Raw genomic sequence first — 26,927 nt, forward strand, 5'->3', positions numbered from 1 at the left:
AACACCAAGAAATAGACTAGCCCACTTTCCCCCATGATTAGCCTATTTCTTGAAGCCCTCTGGAAAAAGATGATGGTTTAGGGAATTACTGATATTTTCTCTTTCTGCTTGTTGACAAAAGTTCATGGGGACCAGAGCCATAAGAAATAAAATGAATTTATTTAAAAAAAAAATAGTTGGAGTCAATTTCTTCTATATCTGTGTAACCTTTTTCACAAATGGATAACTAAAATCAGACATTAAAAAAGTGCCTGCCTCTACGAATTCTCAGCAAATGGACTGAAAATGCTTTCACTAAAAGGGATTACTGTAGTAGGTGTTTGAAAAGATGGGCATTGTAAACTCCTTGAGGAGGAAATGTCAGCTCTACTTTCCCAAATCTTCAGGAAGAACTTCCTTTTGAAACCAAAGCAATCTAAATTTTGGTAGGGTAATAATAGACTAAGACCAGAAAATGTGAATTTACTATTTTCTTTTCCATTTTGCTTTTTCCAGTCCTATATTTGGATGGGAGTTCATTTGGGTTCTGAGTCTTTAATCTAATCTGGTTTTCCTCTCTTGGAGGAATTCTCACAGAGTGGAAAGGAGGTTAGCAGGGCATAGAAAGAAGGCATTAAGCAAAGGATCCTGCAAAGCTTTGAAAACTTTTCTGAGGAGAGGAAAACAGCTCTCCTGGGCTTTGACAAAGAGCACTTGCCATTTGGGAGGAAGGAGATAACCTCTGGCTCACCTCTCCTCCATCTAGAAGCCACAATATGCCAGTGGTCCTTTTTTAGGAGGATTCAGGCTTGGGTAGTAATGGTACTTTTGGAAGAACAGTCTGTGTCTCCTTTAATGACAAACAGGACACTCTTTTGTCCTTTTAAGTATCCAAGTTTTATGGCTGAGAAGCCTGTGCTCTTTGCATTGGCATATTTCTTGGATCGATCATGAGAACAATCATTTTAAATTTTTTTGTAACACACCTCTGGCTTGGAATAAGATAAACTCCTCTTGTACAGCATTAAAAAGAGTATTATTAATTAAAGAATAATGATCACTCTGTTACTTGCAAGTTGGTCCCATCACAAACTCAGGATTCAGATTTTTCAGTGAGGTTACCTTTGCAGGTGTGAAAATGAACAAACATGTAATTAGAAACTGGGAACTGTACTATTCTGTGGTGGGATTCATTTATTCAATCAATAAAAATTCACAGAATAATTTAACAGCTACCATGTGATAAAGTGTTATCTGGCTCATGAAGACTACAAAGACATGTGAAGGTATTTCAGCCCTTAGAAGCAACTTTCTATTTGAAAAAGGCTTGGATTTTGAGAAATTCTTTGTACTTTCCAAAGCCCATTCACCTACTATAAATCTTAATCTGAACTTTTGAATAGTAGCAGGGGAGCTAGGCTGGGCAGACGTTATAATCATACAATTATAGAATTTTAGGAGTGAAAGGGATTTTAAAGGTCATCTAATGCAACAACTTAGTTTTAAACCTAGGAAGCTGATAGATTGCTACTTGTCATAGATTCCCCAGCAAACTAATGGCAGAGCGTCCAGCACCCACATGGTTTCCTATTGAGTCTTAAGGCATGTGTTAGTAGCTCTGGGATAGGCACGAATGCCACAGGATAGATGGAGCACCATGCCTCCTTTCCTGTATGTATTTGCACACAGAAATATAATAGGCTTACAATAAATATTTATTGAATTAATGACTGACAGATTTCCTACCATGTAGGGCACTGTGTCCAAGTACTAAGGATAAAATGGCACACAGAATGAACTGGTTACTTCTTCCAAGTTGCTCACAACGTAGCCTTCCCGTCCTCAATGAGTGTGCAGTCTCTTAGGGAAGCCAAGATACGCCCACAAAATGCAGTAAGATTGGGTTCAAATACAGTGAGTGCTTTAGGAGGTCAAGGAAGAACTCTAAGCGTGATAATTGATGGGAAAATCCCCCAGAATACACACACACACACACACACACACACACACACACACACACACACACCTGCGATCTTTTAATTACATCATTCTCTGCTGATGCTGGGACACACAGACTCTTCCCAAGGTAAGGTCAAGATGCCAACTCCCTGAGACTAAGAAGGGAAAGAGTAGAAGCCCATTCATCCCTATTTTCTAAACTGAAAATGACCAGGGAGGAAAAAAAAGGAAAAAGAAACAGCCACAGAGACTGATAGAAACAATTAAACAGGAATAGGAAATCCTCAGCACAGTGACCACTCCGCCAGGTCCGGGCTGGCCGCCCCCACGGGAGGGGCACTCGGGCTCAGCGCGGAGGCCGGCGGCCGCGGGGGCGCAGAGCGCGGCGGCGACGAGCGGACGGCGGCGGCGCAGGCGAGCCCAAGGGGAGGGTCGGCGGCGCCTCCAGTCCCCGCAGCCAACCGCGCGCAGCGCAGCTCGGGAGCGGGACGCGGCGCTCGAAGCCCCGGCAGCGCCCGCCCTCCCTTCCGTGTTGCCTGCCCGCGCGCCAGCGCCCGCTCCGCCCGTGACTTCACTTCGGCTCCACCCCCGCGTGGCGGCGGCTCGCTCCGTCCGAACCCGCGCTCGGCACCAGCCCAGCCCGGGCAAGCGGCCGCCACCTGCCCCGAAACGCCTCTGCCCGCCCCCACCGCGGCCCAACTTGGATGGAGTTGGGGTCCTGAGCTCCTGCTCCTCGTAGCCGGCCAGCGGAGAGCCCCGCGCCGCCGCCTCCGGTCCGGGACCCCTTCTCCGCTCCTCTCCGCTCCCGCAATGGGAAAAGTTGGCGCCGGCGGCGGCTCCCCAACCGGGCTGAGCGCGCTCCTCGCCGGCGCGGGGCTCTTAGTCCTCTGCGCCCCGGGCGCCTCCGGCGGCGGCGGCTCCTGCGGTCCCCCGCTGCACCCCAGCTCGGCCGCACGCTGGGCTCCGACCCGAGGGGGGCTTCCTCACCTGGGGCCGCGAGGCAGGGCTCCTGCCACGCCCCTGCTCGGACGCCCCGTGTTTGCAGTGGCCCCCGGAGACCGAGCGCTGTCCCTGGAGCGGGCCCCGGGCACTGGGGCGTCGGTGGCGATTGCTCCACGCTCTGGCCGGAGGAGACGGAGTGGAGAGGATCAAGAGAAGGCGGAACGGGGAGAGGGCACGAGAAGACGCCCCCGGGGAGTGCTAAGGGACAGAGGGCAGCAGGAGCCTGGGACTCTGGAGCGGGACCCGGACAAAGCCACTCGCTTCCGGCTGGAGGAGCTGAAACTGACCAGCACTACGTTCGCGCTGACAGGCGACTCAGCACACAACCAAGCCATGGTCCACTGGTCTGGCCACAACAGCAGCGTGAGTATAATGGGACTGAGGGCAAAGGGGTGGAAGATGGAAAGGGTTAAAGTCGGCCGTGTGATCTGATTGAGAATTTGGGGAAATGGGGTTTCTGGACTTGAAACATTGTGCAAACTAAAGTCTTCCCTGCCCGCCTCCCCAAGGATTTAATGTCACCAACTAGGAGACCACCCCTTTCCCACCAACACCAGCGTCCTCTCCAAACCTCTAACAAAGCTTCATACAGGGCAGGCAGATCCCTCTTTCCCGTTTCTTTGGTCTCCTTTGTGTAGGATGGAGCCGAAAACCAGGCAAACAGAGCGGGTTAAAGTATTCTGAATGCAGAGGTGAAAGGGTTAAAATTCCAGGCAGGCTGGCGTTCCCTCAAGTGACTTTCCCTTTAACTTGCTAGACTTAATGGATGAGAGCACGTAAGATCAAAAAGTCTTTATTTGTAGCCTTTTTATATTTGTGCGGCGCTCCTAACCCCCTCTTCCCGACATGGAAGAGAAATTCAGTGGATGGTGAGGAGCCCTTAATGTATTCTGTTTCTGGGGACCAAGTGGATGCAAGTTTCAGGACGGGAACTCTCCAGCATCTTCTAACAGCACCAGCCAGTGTGTTTTGAGAGCTGGGGCTTTCCAGCCTGTGAATGAGTGGTTGTTCTCTGGCTTGATCTGTCCCAGGAAGATCAGATATGTCCCTGTGACAACAACTCCCTGTTCTCCCCCATTGCCTGACCTCCTCTAGTGAAGAGCACAAATAGAGACGTAGCTCTCCCTTTATTAAGGGAGGAGAGGGGTTGCTGGATTTCCAGGAGGCTGACACTGGGGAGCGTGGGTGCAAGTCCATGAGCTGTGTCCAAGATCAGGGAAGGTTTTAGATGTTTGGAAAAGCCTGCATGTCTGGAATTTGAGGGAGCTATTCCAGTTTAAACTGCACCTGGAAACTTCAAGGAGCTGAAATAGTAAAGAAAGAGCTTTGGTGGTGATAACTGCAGGTGATTTAAAAGTATGGAAGCTTCACTAGGCTGCATTTAAGCAGACAAGAAAATAAAAACCAAGGATGGGTAAACTGAAAAAAAAAATCAAAGTTTCAGCTTCTATCAGATTACTGAGATTGTAGTATTTGTACTATGCACAGTCTGTGCATCCTGGTACATTTCAAAATGTTTTCAGTTGTGATGTTATTGCCAGAAACCTTCCCAGGGAAGTGCCACTTTAGTGAATTGTGCTCACTGTCAGCTTTTTAAATGAAAGTTGTGAACATTTTAAAATAAGAGCCTGTCATTATGGATTCCTTGGGTACATAGATATAAATTGTATTAAGGCAAATCGTGATTAATAGTATTTTGTATCGTGTCTCTGTCCTGAGAGCCTCAGCACGGTTTTCCCTACAATTCAGCCTTCATGACCAAGGCTATGGTTTTACATGGTTCTCAGGACTGGTTTAATCGAATAATTGAAGCTGAAATTCTTTTCATTCAAGTTCCGGAGACCCTTGCCCTCATTCCTTACCTTAACTGTCCTATCTTTCATATCATAACCACTAAAATTAATCCCCCAATTTGAACTTGAATCTTCTTAAACTGATTAAATAACTTTCGCACAGCTTTAAGTGATTAACTCAAAGCTTCTAGCTTTAAGGGGCAATTTTAAACACATCAAACGTATTAAATCTTGTATCAAGAAGTAAAGGACTTTGGACTCAAAATATTTCTGGCTTTTAATATAATTCAAGCCGTAAAATATCACTCACCCATTATGCCTCTACTTTAGTTCACCTATTGAAAGATCTTGGAAAGAGCAAGAAAAGGAGAGTACCTCTTTGGCAAGTTTTAAACTCCATTTAAGAAATGGTGCCAAGCACTGCCAGCCTTTTTTTTTTTTTTAATGGTGCTTATAAACCCAGTCAGGCTTCTTAGGGTCAGGGCTTGAAGGGGTGACATGTAAGGAAGTCTGAGATAATGTAGGAAATAATCAAGGTGTTAAAAGTTGGAGCACTCAAATCATGTAACGAATGAGATTTCTATCCTATTAAGTCTCTCATTCTATAAGGACATACATTCCATCCCTGCCCACTTACATACAAATTGTTGTTGTTTTTCTTCAGTGTGTATGTATACGTAGTAGAGGAAGAGAAATAGTCTTGTTTCAGTATCCTCCACAAGGTAGTCCCAGATTCATAGGAGAGATAAAGTTTAAGATATATTTTGAAGGTAAGGGAGGCAGAAAGAAACTTTTCTAGGCAACTTTGTGATGTGAAAAGCAGAGTGGAGACCTGAGTTCTGGTTCTCCCTATTTGTGGTTTGATCTTGGCAAGCTGATGGCCCGAGTGTGAATTTCCTCATCTCTAAAACAGGAGGGGAGGATGCCTGTCAAATTCATTACTGAGAATTACAGGCCAGGATGTAGTTAAGAGAGTGTTGTGACTGTAAAGTACTGTATACCTCTTTGTAACTCTCATCTCATGGCACTTCACATTCCCCCCAGAGCAAGAAATCCACTAACCTAACACTGAGGACAGCAGTGGGTGGGACCTCTCATTTTCTTCTCTTTTAGCTGCTGTCCCCCATAAATCCACCCCCAGCCCATTCAGGGCCACTGGCAGTACACACCCTCTGGACCTATCTCACCTTTAGCTAAAAGCCTTTGCTAAGTAGGGCTTCTGATGACAATAACACCTGCATTAAAGGTGTAAATGTATGGTAATTATAGGCTGCCTATCAAACTTGTGAAGAACTCTGGATCCTTCTCTCACCTCCTTCCCTTCTCCTTCCTGCCCCCTCCGCTGTTGGACTTGTGCAGTTGTGTAAGGATATGACTGTTTTGCCTGTCCGTGGGTGTAATGTGATTCCTCTGTACTGCAGTCTAGCTTGGTGGAAAGTGTTGATGGAGTTGGTGGAACACCTGGGGGGATCTTTTGGCATGAAAAGTGCTGGGTATGAATCATTTGTCATGAGCTTGGTATCGTAAGCAAGAACATATTGTTCCTACCCTACTCATCCAAGGCATGCTGTGTCCTGATCTAAATTTATAGAGTAATTCTTAGTTTGTTAAAATATACATTTGTCTATACCTATGTATGATGGGGATGCGTTTATTCCTTATTTCCAAGGAATTTCAAAGTGCTACGCTCATTAATCCTTACAATATCCCTGTTAGGTAATAGACAGGTGTCAAGTGTTAATATCTCTTTTTCATATTTTTATGATGGAGTCAATTTGAATATTTCAGTTCACTGTCTTGTCCCTTTCTCACTAGAAATAGTGTTACAAATTGTTAACAGAGGCTTTTACTTGACATATTTTGCTGTTATGATATCTTTAATACTGCATTTATTGTAGTGAATGACGATCTGGTTGGTTTTCATGTAATTCTTTGCCTTTTGTTATTCTGGGACTTGACATTTACCATCCACCCTTAGTGAGTAAACTGAGTCCCAGTGAGTCAGGTTTTTGAGTAGATGTCTTACATTCATCGTTTCCCTTAATTTTCACAAAAATGTTATGGGTAGATATTATTATCCCCATTACATTAATGAAGAAACTGAGGCTCCAGAAGGCTAAATGACTTGCCAAGAAGATATAAGAGTTCAGTGGCAAAGCAGAGACTGGCACCCAGGGTGATCTGACTTCAAAACCGCACAGAATGGCTTGTCTTAGAGACTTTAAGGTAGGACAGAAAAACTCAGACCTTTGGGGATCTGTATTTTAAATAATCCTGTTTTGGGTGGATTTCAGATGTTGGTGGAGGAGGACATAGTCTTAGCTGGAAGCTCTATCTCTTTGTAGAAAAGCAAGGACTATATAACATGTGCCTGTCACATTGCACCCTTTACCTTAAAGTAGTGATTTGGCTGTTCTCGTATCCACCCACATCTTCATCTTTACTGAGACGTGGAATCCGTACCTGATGATTCACTGAGCACGAGGTAATGTGCCATCATTCAGCTTTCAGCTCTGCTGTTCTTCAGGAATAGATTCCTCTGCTAAGTTAATTACAAATAGGATTTTATAAAGAGTTGCCTATGAACACTTGATTTGGCTATACATTTTGACATAAGTTTTTTTACCTTTTTTTCCAAAGTAAACTGATGAAGGATTTTAGATTTCTCTAGCAAGCCACATAATACCTTCTCTGATCTGTGTTTTATGCTATTAATGGGTGTTAATATGGTATGACATGGAAGGCAGTGGGTTTGGAAGCAGATTTGAGTTTGAATGTTAGCTCTCCTGCTTCCCAGCACTTTGCTTTGAGCAAGACACTTAAATTCTTTGAGTTTCTGTTCTCTCAACTAAAATATGAGGAGGGCACGTCTGTTTCTGTTTTTTTTTTTTTTTTCCAGAAGACTTGACATCACCTATACAAACTGGCTGGTACATAGTAAGTGCTCACTAAATGCTACCTCTTATTTTTGTAGGAGAAATACTTCTCTACTGGTAATTAAGACTCCTGGGTTACAGTCCTGGCTGTACAGAAAAATTAGATATGTAGTGACAGCCTGTAAAAATGTTGTGGCCTCAATTTTATCCTCTGTAAAATGACACAAATAGGCCAGAGCATCACTGAAATCCCTTACAGGTTGAAATTCATTAAAAATTTTTGTCAACCTGTAGGTATTGTGCACCTACTACATCTAAATAAAGTCCACTGGGAGTGTTCAGGATGCAGAAATGACACAATGACCTATACCCTTGACCTGTAAGTGAGTAAGCCTTTCATTTCACAAGTTTCTTCCTCTTTCCATGGTTTATATGCACATCTATTAATAGGAAATTAAGGCATTTGAGACTCAAGCAGACATTCATTTCAATGTAGATTTGCAGCAAAATATAGTTTATTAGGTTTATTGTATCATATCTTCAGGTTAAGGCACTTGGTATCTTTGAACAAAAAAATTGCTTAATGTGAAATTGGAAAGTAAGGATCTCTTAAGATATTTTAATGGGATTTTCTAGACTCATCAGTGTTGACTCTGGGAACTACATCCACATCCTTTTAAAGAAGGACCCCAGAAACTCATAAACTAGGGTAGAGAAGCTGGTGCAATTGTCTCATTTATTTAAGAGAATAATAATTGCTCACATTTAAGGTGAGATTGTCATATGGCAGCATTATGCTAAGAAGCTTACACAAATGATCATATTTACTTTTAATTCTATGAATGGGTATTGAGTCCTAATATTTGTCAGGCATTGATAGTAGGGACATACGTGGAGTGATGCCCAAAGATGAAAAGAAATGATACCTGCCCTCAGAGAGCTTTCAGTTTGCCACCCAAACAATGCTCTGAAGAGGTAGCAGAAAGTACGTGTCCTCGGAGGGTGTCACATGCTATAGGAGTTCAGAGGAGGGATGGGCAGGCATCTTCTGGCTGAGGTGGTCTCCAAACTTCATTGCAAAGCAGGTGTTTCAACTGAACCTTGAAATGTAGAGAAATTTTTAATTAAAAGATGGAGATTATTACAAGGATATTTTGAGCTGAGTGGATGGTGTGAGCAAAGGTCGAGCGTAGAGATGTAAAGATTCCTACCTATATCAAGGAAATTAACCTACATTAAATGTAAACTATGTTTAACTAAGGTCTTAACCTTAGAAATAGTTTTAAAAATATGATTTAAGCAAAAACATATACACACGCATCTCCTAGTGAGTTTGGCTGTATTCCAAGCCCCAAAAGAAAATAATAACCTCTATGGTCACTTGAAGGCATAACTGTCCTTATTTGCACATTAAATTTCAGCTGGAGTCATCATTGTTTCATTTTTACCTTGACGTATTTCACACGCAGTTTTCACAAACGGACTTTCTTTTAAGTTCTTGATTAGAAATATCAGTGGCTGGGCTGCCCGGAGGGTAGATTAATTTGGCTCCCTGACAACTTCTGTTAACTAAACGTATGTAATATGTTTGTCCTGTCTTTATGTATGTCTCAATTACTGTCCTTTACCTCTGGCTGGAAAGGGTGGAGAGTACATCTGTGTGTCCTAGAGGGGAAACTAGCCAAACAGTGTCCCTGCGGTGGCCAACAGGGTGGCAGAGAAGAGGCGTGGTCAGTGTGATGTGGAACCAGGCCCCGTGAAAGGGCAGTGGCCACTCCTGAGGGGTGCCCCTCCTGCTCCCTTGGGGTGGATGGAACAATCAAACGGTTGGCAAGAAACCAAGCTGGACTCTTACTGTGCACAGTTTATACGGAAAAAGAGAGCTTTTTCTAAAATGTAGGTAGGGGAAGAAAAAGGACGTGAATGCTCTGCAGGAAATCCTACATGAAATTTTACACGTGTATAAAAGATATTGTGTCTATTTCTATAGCACGCCTGAATGTTGTTATACCACTTTAGATCGGTTATAGCCCTTTTCTTTTGCAAAATGCTTCAGTTTTCAAAGATGGGAACATTACTTCCATGACTTCAGTTTTATTTTCACCACAGTCCTAGGGGATAGGAAAGACAGATATCATCTGCGTTTCTCAAAGAGGGAAAGCAGGGCGTTGGTATTAAGCAGGTCAGTTAGTGGAAGGAGAGGGTCAAACACGTTTTGTCACAGTGTACGACTGATTCTCGGTTTGGAACACCGCTGGCTTTCCACAGCCAGGAGATGGGACGCAGCTGCATCCTAGCCTCACAGTTTGCCTCAAGCCTATGCACCTGTGTGTCCCTAATGGTTGCCATTGAGGGATGAAGTATGGAGATTGGCCATGGAGCTCCTGAGTTCCAGGCTCAGCTGTTCAAGTTATTTATCCTGGGCTTCAGTGCAAGGACAAAAGTCATGTACTTGGCATTGTTGAAATCTTTAAAAAGGGACCCTAAAGAGAGGAGATGGGACTTTTTACAAGTGAGGTCTCCGGCAGTAAATAACCTATCTACCATGTATGTTCCACTGCTAATGGTCTTCGGAGATGAGATTGCTTATCACTGGGCTTATTGCAGCAGGGGGTTGGGGAGAAGAGGGGGAGAGTCACCTCCTCCCCTCTTTAATTGTCTTATGCCTATGAAATCTAGTTGAAAATAATATTAAGTACGGTCTTGGTCAAGAGAAACTAGAGCTTCAACTTCGGAGAGCAGCAGTAGTCAAACTGAAGGAGCGCCTTGTTGACGCTAATGGATTCTATTTGCTCAAGGATTATAATAGAGTTACCAGCTGTTGCCTTTTCTACTTCCTCTAACTTTTGGGCGTGGGGGTGGGGTAGGTGGGGGAAGGGAGCAAAGGAGAGTTTGGTGCACACTACGGATAGCTCTCTGCAGCCAGATAAGCTACATTGATTATAACAGAAATCGCTCTTAATGATAATAATATAAATAGCCGTCAATTTAGTGACCAGATTCCCTGGAAGTACGTTCTAGGGCATCACCACGTTATTCACTTCATCCTCACACCACCCTTACAAACTAGATGTCATTATCCTCATCCTAAAGCCGAGGAAGTCAAGGCTTAAAGATCTTGCCCGAGGTCACCGAGCTCGAAGGTGACGGCAGAGATAGAATTTGATTTTTGCCCTTTCTGGCTCCAGAGCTTTTTCTGTTTGATCATGCTGTCCCTTCGTCGGGGTTTATCTCTGAATTTCTTTAGAGAGAACCTGACAAGTCAGTGCAGAGGGGTGGTGGGAGAACTCTTGGCAAGAGCACCCCATCTCGGGGCGCTCCCTTTCACAGCACCCCCATCTCAGGTCCCTGACCTGACACACTTTACGAGGTAATAAGCTGCTCTGTGATGGAGCTTGATCAAAGCCCTCACCTCCCCCGTCCTCTCCCCAAGGGTGGATCATCCAGGGTTATTAGTGTGTGTCATTTTGTTATCCTGGGAGGATGTGTAGGATGTGTATGATGTGCCGATTGGTTTCTCCCTGCTGGCTAATGACCCTAGAATGACAGTGTGGACAACTTGTACACTCTTTAAAGGAGGTGCTAATAAGAATCATGTTATCAGGCAACCAACTAATCATGTTGTGCCCTGAAGCCAAAGGATTGATGCCTCTAGTGGTCTTCCCCTAATCAGAGTTGCAGGGGCCATTGAGACACAAAACCGTGGGCCGTGGATCCAGGGCCTATGGATGGAGGTTAAAAGTAAAAGGTCTTTCCCTATCTCAACACTTCCCAAAATGCACTCTTGATTAGAATCATTAAAGGGGAGAAAAAGCTATTTTAGGCATGGTTGTGACCCTGCTTACAAACCTATCTGCAGCACTGTTTACCCTGCCTTGCATTTTGCTGAGTTGGTGGAGGAATTCTTAACTGAGCAGGCGTGGGCTCTCTCCTTGGGCACCTAGGGCAGCGTTTCTCAGGGTTTGTCATCATGGAACCTGCTTTTGAATCTGCTGATGGGGTGTGAGAATCTTTATGTTTTTCATACTCCCTTAGGAACACTTAAGGTTGAAAATAATTTTCCTAAAATTTATGTGTGAGCTTTGGGGTCCCTGAACCCCTTCCATTGTCTGCACAATCTTATGTCAATATGCTTTACTTTTCCCCAAGGAAAGCTGAAGCCCAAAGCTTTTATCAGCTTCTCAATGAAAATTATAACCCCAATGGTGAGGACCTGGTAGAAGGTTCTCTAAGAGAAGGAGAGATGATTACATGGCACAGCACTGGTGCCCCAGGCAGAGGAAGATGGTACCTTTCTGCCAGATGGTGCTATTTCTACACTGAATATATTCTATGCAGTTATCTTTCCTGGATGTCCATATGACCATGGGCAAAACAAGTGGCTAGAAGAGTACATTATTTTAAATATAACATAATGTTTGGTGATTGGTTTGAATTCCCACTCCTAGATATGCTAACTTGGGCAATAAGCTTTGTAATTCTGTACCTTAGTTTCCTCATCTGTTTAATGGAAATAATAGTGGTGTAATTTCTATATGGTTTCTTGATGGTTGAAAGAGACAATAGATATAAAAATGCTGAAAGTGGCATCTGCCATAGAGTAAGCAATCAATAAACGTTAGCTATTATTATTATTGTTATCATCATTACTGTGTTAGTACTAGTACTAATAATGCTCGAGTATGATGTACTAAATGATGTTTGTAATATGTTGCTCATTGCTTCTGTTTCTGTATTTATGTTTTTTCATTCCAGTTCCATTTTCTTATAAGGAGGCCAGGACTCTCTTCTACTCTTTTTTTTGGCATGCCTTTCAACATCTCTAGCTATTTGCACATGATGTTTGTAATAGGGTTCTGGACCCAATTTCCAATGTGTGGGTTGGGGGTCGGTAGGTTCCACACTGACAATCAATTCTCTGACACCAGCTGGGTGTCCAACAATTTAACTCAATTCTGACACTGTCTACACAGAGGTCACATCAGATTTCACAGGTTAAGGACTCAGTCCCACAAGACTGTCCCCCACCACCTCCCACTTCCAAGGCCAGCCCCAAGTCCAGGTTATCACCTGTGCTTCTGAGCGACAGGCTATAGATTGGAAGTTTCAACGACTCTCTTCTTGGGTTTGATTAATTTGCTAGAGTGGCTCACGGAACTCAGAGAAATGTTTCACCTACTAGATTACCAGTTTATTATTAAGGATGTAACTCAGGGACAGCAGATGGAAGAGATGCCTAGGGCAAGGTATGGAGAAAGAGCGTGGAGCCTCCCTTTGCTCTCTGAGTGCACCATTCTTCCTGAATCTCCACCTGTTCACCAACCTGGAAGCTCTCAGAACCCTGTCTTTTTGGGTTTTTATGGTGGTTTCATTACATCAGCACAGTTGATTAAATCATTGGCCATTGGCCATTGATTCAAACTCCAGCCCCTCTCCCCTCCCCAGAGGTCAAGGGGGCTGGACTGAAAGTTTCAACCCTCTGATCACATGGTTGGTTTTTTGGCAACTGGCCCACATCCTTAACTGTGGTCCAAAGTCACCTCATTAACCTCTCATCACAGGAAAATCCAGGGGTTTTAGGGGCTCTGTGCCAGAAATGGGCACTAAGACAAAATGTATATTTCTTATTATAAATCACAGTATCACAACTAGCTTACTAAATATTTTGCTGTTTTATTTGCTATATCCTTGGGGAAAACTGGCTTTCATATAAAATAAATGACCCATGACCTTCCATATGAGTGTTGTAGAATATTCAGCCATTAAAGGATTGCTTATGTGTTTATATATATATATATATAAATTATATTTATATTTATAAATTATTTACATTTATAAATATAAATAAATATATATATTTATTTATTTTGGGAAAGCTTCCACAAAATACCAGAAAGAGGAAATAAAATAATACATAAATAATAAAATAAAAAATAGTACAGATGTAAGCCCCACAAAGTAAGGGTTTCTTTTTTTTTTTTAACTGCGTTGTTCCCTTGTATATCCCAAGTCCCTAGACTTAGAAGTGGCTCAATATATTTTTTTTTTCTGTGGAATTTTTGAATTTTATTTAATTTATTTTTTTATACAGCAGGTTCTTATTAGTTATCCATTTTATACATATTAGTGTATACATGTCAATCCCAATCCCCCAGTTCATCCCCCCTTGCCCCCCGCCCCCCCCAACTTTCCCCTCTTGCTGTCCATACATTTGTTCTCTACATCTGTGTCTCAATTTCTGCCCTGCAAACTGGTTCATCTGTACCATTTTTCTAGGTCCCACATATGCATTAATATACTATATTTGTTTTTCTCTTTCTGACTTACTTCACTCTGTATGACAGTGTCTAGATCCACCTGCGTCTCTACAAGTGACCCAATTTCGTTCCTTTTTATGGCTGAGTAATATTCCATTGTATATATATGTACCACATCTTCTTTATCCATTTGTCTGTAGATGGGCATTTAGGTTGCTTCCATGACCTGGCTAATGTAAATAGTGCTGCAATGAACATTGGGGTGCATGTGTCTTTTTGAATTATGGTTTTCTCTGGGTATGTGACCAGTAGTGGGATTGCTGGGTCATATGGTAATTCTACTTTTAGTTTTTTAAGGAACCTCCATAGTGTTCTCCATAGTGGCTGTATCAATTTACATTCCCACCAACAGTGCAAGAGGTTTCCCTTTCTTCCACACCCTCTCTAGCATTTGTTGTTTGTAGATTCTCTGATGATGCCCATTCTAACTGGTGTGAGGTGATACCTCATTGTAGTTTTGATTTGCATTTCTCTAATGATTAGTGATGTTGAGCAGCTTTTCATGTGCTTCTTGGCCATCTGTATGTCTTCTTTGGAGAAATGTCTATTTAGGTCTTCTGCCCATTTTTGGATTGGGTTGTTTGCTTTTTTAATATTGAGCTGCATGAGCCGTTTATATATTTTGGAGATTAATCCTTTGCCTGTTGATTCATTTGCAAATATTTTCTCCCATTCTGAGGGTTGTCTTTTCATCTTGTTTGTAGTTTCCTTTGCTTTGCAAAAGCTTTTAAGTTTCGTTAGGTCCCATTTGTTTATTTTTGTTTTTATTTCCATTACTCTAGCAGTCCCTCAAGACTGCTTGGGCCATTTGGGGTCTTTTGTGTCTCCATACAAATTGTAAGATTTTTTGTTCTAGTTCTGTAAAAAATGCCACTGGTAATTTGATAGGGATTGCATTGAATCTATAGATTGCTTTGGGTAGTATAGTCGTTTGCACAATATTGATTCTTCCAATCCAAGAACACAGTATACCTCTCCATTTGTTTGTGTCATCTTTAACTTCTTTCATCAGTGTCTTATAGTTTTCTGAGTACAGGTCTTTTACCTCCTTAGGTAGGTTTATTCCCGATATTTTATTCTTTTTCTTGCAATGGTGAATGGGATTGTTTCCTTAATTTCTCTTTCTGATCTTTCATTGTTAGTGTATAGGAAAGCAAGAGATTTCTGTGCATTAATTTTGTATCCTACAACTTTACCAAATTCATTGATTAGCTCTAGTAGTTTTCTGGTAGCATCTTTAGGATTCTCTATGTATAGTATCATGTCATCTGCAAACAGTGACAGTTTTACTTCTTCTTTTCCGATTTGGATCCCTTTTATTTCTTTTTCTTCTTTGATTGCCTGCCGTGGCTAGGGCTTCCAAAATTCTGTGGAATAATAGTGTTGAGAGTGGACATCCTTGTCTTATTCCTGATCTTAGAGGAAATGCTTTCAGATTTTCAACATTGAGAATGATGTTTGCTGTGGGTTTGTCGTATATGGACTTTACTATGTTGAGGTAGGTTCCCTCTATGTCCACTTTCTGGAGAGTTTTTATGATAAATGGGTGTTGAATTTTGTTGAAAGCTTTTTCTGCATCTATTGAGATGATCATATAGATTTTATTCTTCAATTTGTTAATATGGTGTATCACATTGATTGATTTGCATATACTGAAGAATCCTTGCATCCCTGAGATAAATCCCACTTGATCATGGTGTATGATCCTTTTACTGTGTTGTTGGATTCTGTTTGCTAGTATATTGTTGAGAATTTTCACATCCATATTCATCAGTGTTATTAGTCTGTAATTTTCTTTTTTTTGTAGTATCTTTGTCTGGTTTTGGTATCAGGGTGATGGTGGCCTCATAGAATGAGTTTCAGAGTGTTCCTTCCTCTGCAATTTTTTGGAAGAGTTTGAGGAGGATGGGTGTTAGCTCTTCTCTAAATGTTTGATAGAATTCACCTGTGAAGCCATCTGGTCCTGGACTTTTGTTTGTAGGAAGATTTTTAATCACAGTTTCAATCTCATTACTTGTGATTGGCATGTTCATATTTTCTGTTTCTTCCTGGTTCAGTCTTGGAAGGTTATACCTTTCTAAGAATTTGTCCATTTCTTCCAGGTTGTCCATTTTATTGACATAAAGTTGCTTGTAGTAGTCTCTTATGATGCTTTGTATTTCTGTTGTGTCCGTTGTAACTTCTCCTGTTTCATTTGTAATTTTATTGATTTGACTCCTCTCTCTCTTTTTCTTGATGAGTCTGGCTAAAGGTTTATCAATTTTGTTTATCTTCTCAAAGAACCAGCTTTTAGTTTTATAGACCTTTACTATTGTTTTCTTTGTTTCTATTTCATTTATTTCTGCTCTGATCTTTATGATTTCTTTCCTTCTACTAACTTTGTGTTTTGTTTGTTCTTCTTTTTCTAGTTTCTTTAGGTGTACGGTTAGATTGTTTATTTGAGATTTTTCTTGTTTCTTGATATAGGATTGTATTGCTATAAACTTCCTTCTTAGAACTGCTTTTGCTGCATCCCATAGGTTTTGGATCGTCGTGTTTTCATTGTCATTTGTCTCTAGGTATTTTTTGATTTCCCCTTTGATTTCTTCAGTGATCTCTTGGTTATTTAGTAGCGTATTGTTTAGCCTCCATGTGTTTGTGTTTTTGCTTTTTTTTCCCTGTAATTGATTTCTAATTTCATAGAGTCGTGGTTGGAAAAGATGCTTGATATGATTTCAATTTTCTTAAATTTACTGAGGCTTGATTTGTGACCCAAGATGTGATCTATCCTGGAGAATGTTCCGTGCTCACTTGAGAGGAAAGTGTAATCTGCTGTTTTTGGATGGAATGTCCTATAAATATCAATTAAATCTATCTGGTCTATGGTGTCATTTAAAGCTTGTGTTTCCTTATTAATTTTCTGTCTGGATGATCTGTCCATTGGTGTAAGTGAGGTGTTAAAGTCCCCCACTATTATTGTTTTTCTGTCGACTTCCTCTCTTATAGCTATTAGCAGTTGCCTTATGTATTGAGGTGCTCCTATGTTGGATGCATATCTATTTAGAATTGTTATATCTTCTTTTTGGATTGATCCCTGGATCATTATGTAGTGTCCTTCCTTGTCTCTTGTAACAGTCTTTATCTTAAAGTCTATTTGATATGAGTATTGCTACTCCAGCTTTCTTTTGATTTCCATTTGCATGGAGTATCTTTTTCCATCCCCTCACTTTCAGTCTGTATGTGTCCCTAGGTCTGAAGTGGGTCTCTTGTAGACAGCATATATATAGGTCTTGTTTTCATATCCATTCAGCAAACTTGTGTCTTTTGGTTGGAGCATTTAATCCATTCACACTTAAGGTAATTATTGATATGTATGTTCCTATTACCACTTTCTTAATTGTTATGGGTTTGTTTTTGTAGGTCCTTTTCTTCTCTTGTGTTTCCCACTTAGAGAAGTTCCTTTAGCATTTGTGGTAGAGCTGGTTTGGTGGTGCTGAATTCTCTTAGCTTTTGCTTGTCTGTAAAGCTTTTGATTTCTCTGTCAAGGTTGAATGAGATCCTTGCCGGATAGAGTAACCTTGGTTGTAGGTTCTTTCCTTTCATCACTTTAAATATATCATGCCACTCCCTTCTGGCTTGTAGAGTTTCTGCTGAGAAATCAGCTGTTAACCTTATGTTAACAAGTTTCCTTGTTTTTTATTTGTCATTTTCCCCTTGTTGCTTTTAATAATTTTTCTTTGTCTTTAATTTTCGGCAGTTTGATTACTATGTGTCTCGGCGTGTTTCTCTTTGGGTTTATCCTGCCTGGGACTCTCTGTGCTTCCTGGACTTGGGTGGCTATTTCCTTTCCCATGTTAGGGAAGTTTTTGACTATAATCTCTTCAAATATTTTCTGTGGTCCTTTCTCTATCTCTTCTCCTTCTGGGACCCCTATCATGCGAATGTTGTTGCGTTTAATGTTGTCCCAGAAGTCTCTTAGGCTGTCTTCATTTCTTGTCATTCTTTTCCCTATTTTCTGTTCCGTAGCAGTTATTTCCACCATTCTGTCTTCCAGGTCACTTATCTGTTCTTCTGCCTCAGTAATTCTGCTATTGATTCCTTCTAGTGTATTTTTCATTTCAGTTATTGTATTGTTCATCTCTGTTTGTTTGTTCTTCTATGTCTTTGTTAAACATTTCTTGCAACACTAGCAGGTATGTCTGGTTCAGTCTCCTATGGGGTCACTGCTCCTTCCCCTGGGTACAGATGCACACACTACTTTGTGTGTGCCCTCCAAGAGTAGAGTCTCTGTTCCCCCAGTCCTGTCAAAGTCTTGCAATCAAATCCCTCTAGCCTTCAAAGTCTGATTCTTTAGGAATTCCTCCTCCCATTGCCAGACCCCCAGGTTGGAAAGGCTGACGTGGGGCTCAGAACCTTCCCTCCAGTGGGTGGACTCCTGTGGTATAAGTGTTCTCCAGTTTGTGAGTCACCCACCCAGCAGTTATGGGATTTGATTTTATTGTGATTGTGCCACTCCCACTGTCTCATTGTGGCTTCTCCTTTGTCTTTGGATGTGGGTATCATTTTTGGTGAGTTCCAGTGTCTTCCTATTGACAATTGTTCAGCAGTTAGTTGTGATTCCAGTGCTCTTGCAAGAGGGAGTCTAAATGGCTTTTTAAGTTTACTTCTACCTTTGAAATTCTCTCAGTTTGTCCATAGTTTTGGTGTTGTTGTTCTTCCATAAATGTGCATTGCTTGATTTATTTTTAATAGTTATTTGAGAAATGGGGGGGGGGGAAAGAAACAAACAAAACAGGAGAGAGTAAACAAGTTTGTGAACTTGGCCACATTAGAATTGCATTCCAGACAACTGAACTGGACAAAGAGCCCAAGTTCAAGTTTCCTGACTTACTTTCAGTCCCTATTATTGGGAAGGAGCTGGTGCCCAGGGTTTTTGTGAAGCGGCACGATCACTCTGCATCTCTCTTCCTTCTCTTTTTGTGGTGTGCAGCAGCAGGGGCTTCCAGGCCTTTTGTTTATTGTCCTCTTTGTTGATTCCAGAGAGAGAGATCTGGAGGTAATTTCACCCACCTGACTACACCTCCTGAAAACTCTAGTAGCTTCCAGTCCCCAATAAAGAAGCATGCATTTTAATTTAAATCTCAGTCTCTTTCTTGATCTTGGACTCCATCTCTCCATCATATGTATGTATTTAAGTGCATACATCATAGATGTGGGCATCCCAGGCATCTCTGTACATTCAGAGCAATTTACGCACTGATGTCTTTAAGTATCTGCTCTTAAAAGTGAAATACTAGATTTTGTTGTATGGCCACGGTGAGGATGTTTACTGATGGTGAGAGCTGAATGGAAGGTGATCTCCAGAATGAGGCGAGAGATAAAGACACCAAGAGGAAGAGACTGAGAGACAATGGAAGCCAAGAGATGGAAAAAGAGAAGGAATAAGGGGAGAGGAAGAGAGAGAGTAAAGGATCATGACAGAGGCAGAGAGAGACAGAGAGCAATTCAGAGACAGGAAAAGTGGACTAAGAAGGAGGAGAATAAAGAGAAGACGAGGGGTAATGAGCCAGTGATACTGTGGACTGGGAAGGGCAGATAGAGAGACAAAGACAGCCTTGTAACAAACACGTGGAGACAGAGTAAGTCACAGAAAGAGAGTTAGAGATGAAAACAAGAAAGGAAAAGTGTCAGTGAGTAGAGAGAACTTGTTATCAATTCATAAAATGTGCAGAGTAGAACACATTTCTACCTAGTCTGACCGTATTCTTTCCACTGTAGCGACAGCACATCTCTGGCCTTTGGCTCTGGGGGGTTTCACACCCATCCAGTCTTGTTGCTAGCATCAGCCAGTCTTGCATGTGGGACAGCTCTGAGAGCCATATATGTTGGTGAACTGGGTGTAGGGTGGAAGGGGTGCATGCAGTATTTATGCATTTTAAAGAATCCCTTAAATCCCTTTGGGAAATAGGATTGATGGTCTGGAAGGTGGAAAGGCAACTTTTAACATTTCCTTTTGTACTAGTCCATGCTATTTTGAATTTTTAATGGGAACTCATTTCTTTAATAATAAAAATCCTAAAACATGTTTTAAGTGGCTGTTGTGTCAGCACAGTGCTGAGTGCTGGGAATACAAAGATAAATAAGACCTGATCTTTACCCTTGACGGTGCATATTCTGGTGGAAATAGACAGACACATAAACAGATAAATAGCAATTTAGTGTGATAAACACATAATAGCTGTAATAGAGTTTTGTGCAAAGTGCTATGGGAGCAAAGATGAATGGGGCACAACTAATTTTTTTTTTTTTTTCTGAGAGTGGGAGGCAAGTCTTTAAAAGGAAGTGACAATTAAGACAGGTCTTTATACAAGGTTAGGAGTTTGGCAGACAGGATAGGGTTGGGCAGGAGGAAAGGCCACTTCTGCCCATTTTAAACTCCCCAGATCTTGGGTCAACAAGCTGTGACTGAAATGGTACTTTCTTTCTTCATCATCTCGGTGTCCAAGATATTTGGAATCAAGGCTCATAGTGTGTTTAAATATCAGATTAGACTCCCCAGTTTAAAATGTCCTGTTAAGTACTTGGCCTCAAACTGGCCAAAAAATCTGATTTTTCCAAAGGGAAAAGTTGTTCCCTTGAGTCTTTACACACCCGTGTGTGCTTGCACATGCATGCACCCAGATGCACAATTTTAAAATATTTCTACTCTATTCACAGTAGAATTTGATTAACTAAGCGATCATGGGATTTTTTTTTGGCCATTCTATATGTTTTAAAGAGTTAAAAGTGGGTGTTTATATCATTTTCTTGATCGTGTTTCCCTAGTCAATATGGGAAACTGGGTGCATTAGGATGAGTTGGATTGTCATCACTTAGGATTGGAGTATGATTATTCAAGGCAGTAAGAGAATGCACTAGAGTATTCCACATCAGTGTTACCCAGACTTAAGTGGTTATGCCTTGCAAATAGAAGACAAAGCATACATAAAGTAAATACATAGAAAATTACCAAAGAATAAATTTGGCTTTTAACTGGTTGTCCCCTTTACCTCTTTCTTGTCTACAAAGAAGAAAAAAGATAAAGAAAAAAGAACAGAAGGGGGTAGCCGGTGAGGAAAGGCATGGCCACAGTTAGGGGGAGCATGTGCTCTTAGAACCCACTCACCAGCTCATGAGTGGGTGAAAAGACACTTCCCTGGCCTTTGAGTTCTGCCCTTTCCATCCTCATAACTTGAGATGATGTTACAATGTCCAGATCTGCCTTTGAGGTATCCTGATTTAGGAATTTTTGCCTAGCATTTTGTGCTACTGTAGTAGATTAAATGACTCAGGAATTTTATCATTTTGAGACAGAAATGACTTGGGGATGACTTTTTCAGCTGATAACAAATATGTCCTTAGATATATAAATGACTATCCCCAAAGAGTAGGATGAGTCTACTATGATCTGAATGTTTATGTCCTTCCCACAAGCCATATGTTGAAATCTCACCCCCAACCTGATGGTATTAGGAGGTAAGGCTTTCAGGAGGTAATTAGGTCATGAGGATGGAACCCTTATGAATGAGATTAGTGCCCTTGTAAAAGTGACCTATGGAACTCCCTTGTCCTTTTTACCATGTAAGAACACAGCAAGAAGACACCATCTATGAACCAGGAAGTGGGCCCTCACCAGATACTGGATCTTATGACATTTTGATCTTAGGCTTCCTAGGCTACAGAACTGTGAGAAATAAATGTCTGTTGTTTATAAACCACCTAGTCTATGGTGTCTTCTTATAGCAGCCCAAATTGACTAAGACAAGCTCTCTTTCAGTCACCTGAGTTGGTTTAATTTCCTATATGAGATTCTCCTTGATATTCATTTAACTTAAAGTCTTAGAGAAAGGAGAAGGAAAAAATTATATTTGCCTTAAAGCTCACCAACTTTAGAAGTTCCTGAGTACCTCATATCAACCTAAATGTAGGTCCTGAAAGTATTTGTGAAGAAATAACAATGACATTTCCCATTAGAGGCATAGAAATTAACTTATCTTTCTTTTTCAGGTGGGATTTGAGGTAGTTTAAGGCAAGGGTTGGCAAACTACAACCCATGGGCCAAATCTGTCCTACCACTGTTTCTGTATGACCCACAAGCTACGAATGTTTTATATATATATACATTTTAACATCTTTATTGGAGTATAATTGTTTTACATTGTTGTGTTAGTTTCTGCTATATAACAAAGTGAATCAACTATACATATACTTATATCCCCATATCCCCTCCCTCTTGCGTCTCTCTCCAGCCCTCCTTATCCCACTCCTCTAGGTGATAACAAAGCACTGAGCTGATCTCCCTGTGCTATGTGGCTGCTTCCCACTAGGTATCTATTTTACATTTGGTAGTGTATATATGTCCATGCCACTCTCTCACTTCGTCCCAGCTTACCCTTCCCCCTCCCCATGTCATTAAGTCCATTCTCTACGTCTGCATCTTTATTCCTGTCCTTCCCAATAGGTTCTTGAGAACCACTTTTTTTTTAGATTCCATATATATGTGTTAGCATACGGAATTTGCTTCTCCGTTTCTGACTTACTTCACTCTTTATGACAGATTCTAGGTCCATCCACCTCACTACAAATAACTCAATTTCATTTCTTTTTATGTCTGAGTAATATTCCATTGTATATATGTGCCGCATCTTCTTTATCCATTCATCTGTCGGTGGACACTTAGGTTGCTTCCATGTCCTGGCTATTGTAAATAGTGCTGCATTGAACACTGTGGTACATGACTCTTTTTGAATTATGGTTTTCTCAGGGTATATGCCCAGTAGTGGGATTGCTGGGTCGTATGGTAGTTCTATTTTTAGTTTTTTAAGGAACCTCCATACTGTTCTCTATAGTGGCTGTGTCAATTTACATTCCCACCAACAGTGCAAGAGGGTTCCCTTTTCTCCACACCCTCTCCAGCATTTATTGTTCGTAGATATTTTGGTGATGACCATTATGCCTGGTGTGAGGTGGTACCTCATTGTTGTTTTGATTTGCATTTCTCTAATGATTAATGATGTTGAGCATCCTTTCATGTGTTTGTTGGCAATCTGTATATCTTCTTTGGAGAAATGTCTATTCAGGTCTTCCTCCCATTTTTGGATTGGGTTGTTTGTTTTTTTGATATGGAGCTGCATGAGATGCTTGTATATTTTGGAGATTAATCCTTTGTCAGTTGCTTCATTTGCAAATATTTTCTCCCATTCTGAGGGTTGTCTTTTGGTCTTGTTTATGGTTTCCTTTGCTGTGCAAAAGCTTTTAAGTTTCATTAGGTCCCATTTGTTTATTTTTGTTTTAATTTCCATTTCTCTAGAAGGTGGGTCAAAAAGGATCTTGTTGTGACTTATGTCAAAGAGTGTTCTGGCTATGTTTTCCTCTAAGAGTTTTATAGTGTCTGGCCTTACATTTAGGTCTTTAATCCATTTTGAGTTTATTTTTGTGTGTGGTGTTAGGGAGTGTTCTAATTTCATTCTTTTACATGTAGCTGTCCAGTTTTCCCAGCACCACTTATTGAAGAGGCTGTCTTTTCTCCATTGTATATTCTTGCCTTCTTTATCAAAGATAAGGTGACCATATGTACGTGGGTTTATCTCTGGGCTTTCTATCCTGTTCCATTGATCTATATTTCTCTTTTTATGCCAGTACCATACTGTGTTGATTACTGTAGCTTTGTAGTATAGTCTGAAGTCAGGGAGCCTGATTCCTTCAGCTCCGTTTTTCTTTCTCAAGATTGCTTTGGCTATTTGGGGTCTTTTGTGTTTCCATACAAATTGTGAAATTTTTTGTTCTAGTTCTGTGAAAAATGCCATTGGTAGTTTGATAGGGATTTCACAGAATCTGTAGATCGCTTTGGGTAGTATAGTCATTTTCACAATGTTGATTCTTCCAATCCAAGATCATGGTATATCTCTCCATCTGTTTGTATCATCTTTAATTTCTTTCATCAATGTCTTATAGTTCTCTGCATACAGGTTTTTAATGACTTAGAAAAATAAAAAGAAGAAAGATATGTTGTGATACCCTCAAATGTTTTGATGTAATTTTTTTTTTGGAACACGGTCATTTATTGTCTATGGCTACTTTTGCTCAAAACTGATAAAGTTGAGTAGTTATGACAGAGACTGTGTAGCTCATAAAATCTCAAATATTTATACTCTGATCCTTTAGGGGAAGAGTTTGCAGACTCCTGATTTGGGGGATTGGAGAGAATGCAAGCAGTGAGGCACAATGAAGATACTGCAGTTGTCATCTGGATGCTAACTTGAGGGTGGTCTTTTGACCTTGGTTTTCTTACTTCAAAGGCATACATATTCATATTCATTGCAAATTCCCATCTTGACGTAGACCTTTCATTCTCTCTTCCTGTCCCTTTGCTCATACTACTTCTTGCCCAGTTAAATTCATGTTTTAAGTCCTCGCTTGGATCTTACCTCCTTTCTGAGGATTTATCCATTACTTCCAAAAAGAAAAGATACCTGATTCTTATGAACAGAGATCTTATGTGCCAGCTCACTGTCTTTATGCCCTGTTCAAGCAGTAAGCATCATCTGGTTTGTATTCCAATTAATGGTGAGCTCCTTGAGGGCAAGACGCCATTTCATTCATTTTTATATACCAATATTTGGCACATAGGACGTACTTAATAAGAATACTTTAAAAAATCAGAGCACTAAAGCAATTTAGGATTGTTTTATTGGCCTTTTTTTGGTCTGGAAGATAAATGGTCAGCATATAGACGCCATGATGATCGTCTGCCTGGATATTTTTCACTGTCCTGATTCATGAAGTGTAAACTATATGGATTACCTCATTCAAATAGTTCTAGTAAAATGACCCCAAAGTAGACAGAGAGAGTGAGATTGAGATAGAGATAGAGAGAGAGAGAGAGAGACAGAGAGAGAGAGAAAGAGAGAGAGAGAGAGAAGTGTAGTCACAGCTTTCTCATAGCAGGAGGGGTAGGGATGCTTCGTAATGAAGTCTGGTGATCCAGCTTCAAAAATGAGCTGGTGGCTGGTAGGGGCTTGCGTTGCCTCAGGCCTGAGGCAGGAAACACCTTCATGCTCCTCATTTAAGGAGCTGCACTGAGAACCGGCCCCCACTGTACAAAAGTCTCAGCAGGGCCAGAACACTTAAGAAAAGATGAGGGGCTATTGCACTGTGAGAAATAAAATTGCATTTGTGGTAATGGACTGAACGAGAGCACCGTGACAATGAGAAAATAATTATGGGTTTAATCTGCATGTTCTTTTAGGCACATTTACCTGAAAGGGCAGCTTGAGAGTTGCTGTCTTTTCCAAGTGAGTTTGGACGTAGTAAGATTTCCATTAAAGGTGGGTAAGGACTATTTATCGAGGGCTCAGGCGATATTCAATATGATTATAACCAACACTTAATGGGTGTTTGCAATGTGCCAGGCACTATTCCTGGTAATACATGTATTAGCAATAATAGGAAGTAGGTATTGCCATTATCCCCATTTTAGAAATAAAGGAACTGAAAAATGGGAGGTTAAGTAACTCACCCAACATCACAGGGATAGCAGGATGTAGAATTGGGATTTAAATCCAGACAGTTGTGATCTAAAAAAATCTCAGCTCTTGAACATTATATTCTACTGCATTTAGAACACTATGGCATTTCATCTTCAAGTAGCTTCAAGTTTTTCATGTATACAACCATTAGTTATTGAGTGCCTAATACCTGTCAAGCATGCCAGGCACTGGGAGTTTATTCATGATCAAACCCAGTAATAATCCATGAACTTAGAGCTTGGTGGTCCATCCACTGACTCTCTGTAGGGTTTGAAAGGTTATGATCCAGGAGTCCTTTTGAGAAGTAGACTTTTCAGAACTTCCAAAGCTTACTCATTCCTTAGGGATTAATTGAAAAAATGTGAAGGAAACATTTTTTTTAATAAGATGAACATTGTTAGGCAATGCTGATTGTCATGGTTAAAATAATGTCATGGTAAAATAATGCAAAAATGTATCCACATAAATCTATATCTAAAGAGATATAAACACTTAGGGTTCTCTTTATCATGGACATTGACAAATTAGTATTTGTGCTCGTGTGTGTGTGTGTGTGTGAAGGATGTTTAAATATGCACACACATCTCTGCTTCTGCCTCTATATCTATATCATCAGGCATATGATACTTATACCTATAGCTGAATAATCTCTTTCAATGCCTCTGCTGCGTTTTCAAATTTTGAGGCAGATTCTATTTAGTAAGTATATAATAAAACTATGGGACTGCTTTTCTATGAAAACCAAAAGTTTACCCTAGTTGTATGATTAAGCAAACATTTTATGGGTAGATTAAAAAAAATGATAGAAGTATTTCAAATCCAGTAGTAGCTATAAGCACTAAATTAAAAATAGAGCTCAAGTGAAGTTATTTAGCAAATAATTTGGGGTCCTTTCTTCTTGCTATAGTTTCTTCTCTCACTTGGAAAATACCCCTTTCTATTTAAGAAGGAGCCCTTGGTTTATTTCTTCAACTCAACAATTGTTTAAGCTAGATTGTGTTGTGTGCAATCTGCTGTTTCAACCTAACAGCTAAGTTGCCTTAATTCAGTCGGAATAAATTTGAATGGTCTGACCTTGATTTATTATTTTATTATTAACTATAGCCAAGTTGTTCATGTTTTTAATGGACTTTCTTAGTTTTAGGTCTGCTTGCATTTTATTTATGCAAAATTGCTTGCAAAAGCATGGGCTTCTAATTAAGACCTATTATCTTTCTTTGTTAAAACATTTGGTGCATCCTGGTTAATTTTCCTGCACAGTAATCTAGTGTTGGACAGAGTTTCTTAAAATGCAATATCTGTACTGCAATAGAAACAGAAATCCAGAATAGTAAATGGGTTTTTGCATCCTTTTGACAAGACCATTTCTGCAATCTGGGATGACTGACAAAATGTTTCCTTCCCAGAAGTTCTTGGTCTCTGGCCTTCCTCCAGTCTACTCATTTTCTTCTTTAG

The 26,927-nt window shown here is 40.7% G+C and overlaps 1 protein-coding gene across 6 annotated transcripts in view; it reads left to right on the plus strand.

The window, feature by feature from the left end:
* Positions 1–2,533: 2,533 nt before the first annotated feature.
* The window catches only part of SORCS1 (sortilin related VPS10 domain containing receptor 1), a 556,698-nt gene continuing 532,304 nt past the window's right edge, over positions 2,534–26,927 (plus strand). For all 6 annotated transcript variants that reach the window (XM_082425095.1, XM_082425099.1, XM_082425096.1 and 3 more), the window contains exon 1: positions 2,534–3,303. In XM_082425095.1, the coding sequence (XP_082281221.1) occupies positions 2,749–3,303 (555 nt within the window). In that variant the 5' untranslated portion in view covers positions 2,534–2,748. The remainder of the gene's footprint in view (positions 3,304–26,927) is intronic.

This window comes from Balaenoptera physalus (assembly GCF_965194825.1).
Source record: "Balaenoptera physalus genome assembly, chromosome: 14".
NCBI classification, from domain to species: domain Eukaryota; kingdom Metazoa; phylum Chordata; class Mammalia; order Artiodactyla; family Balaenopteridae; genus Balaenoptera; species Balaenoptera physalus.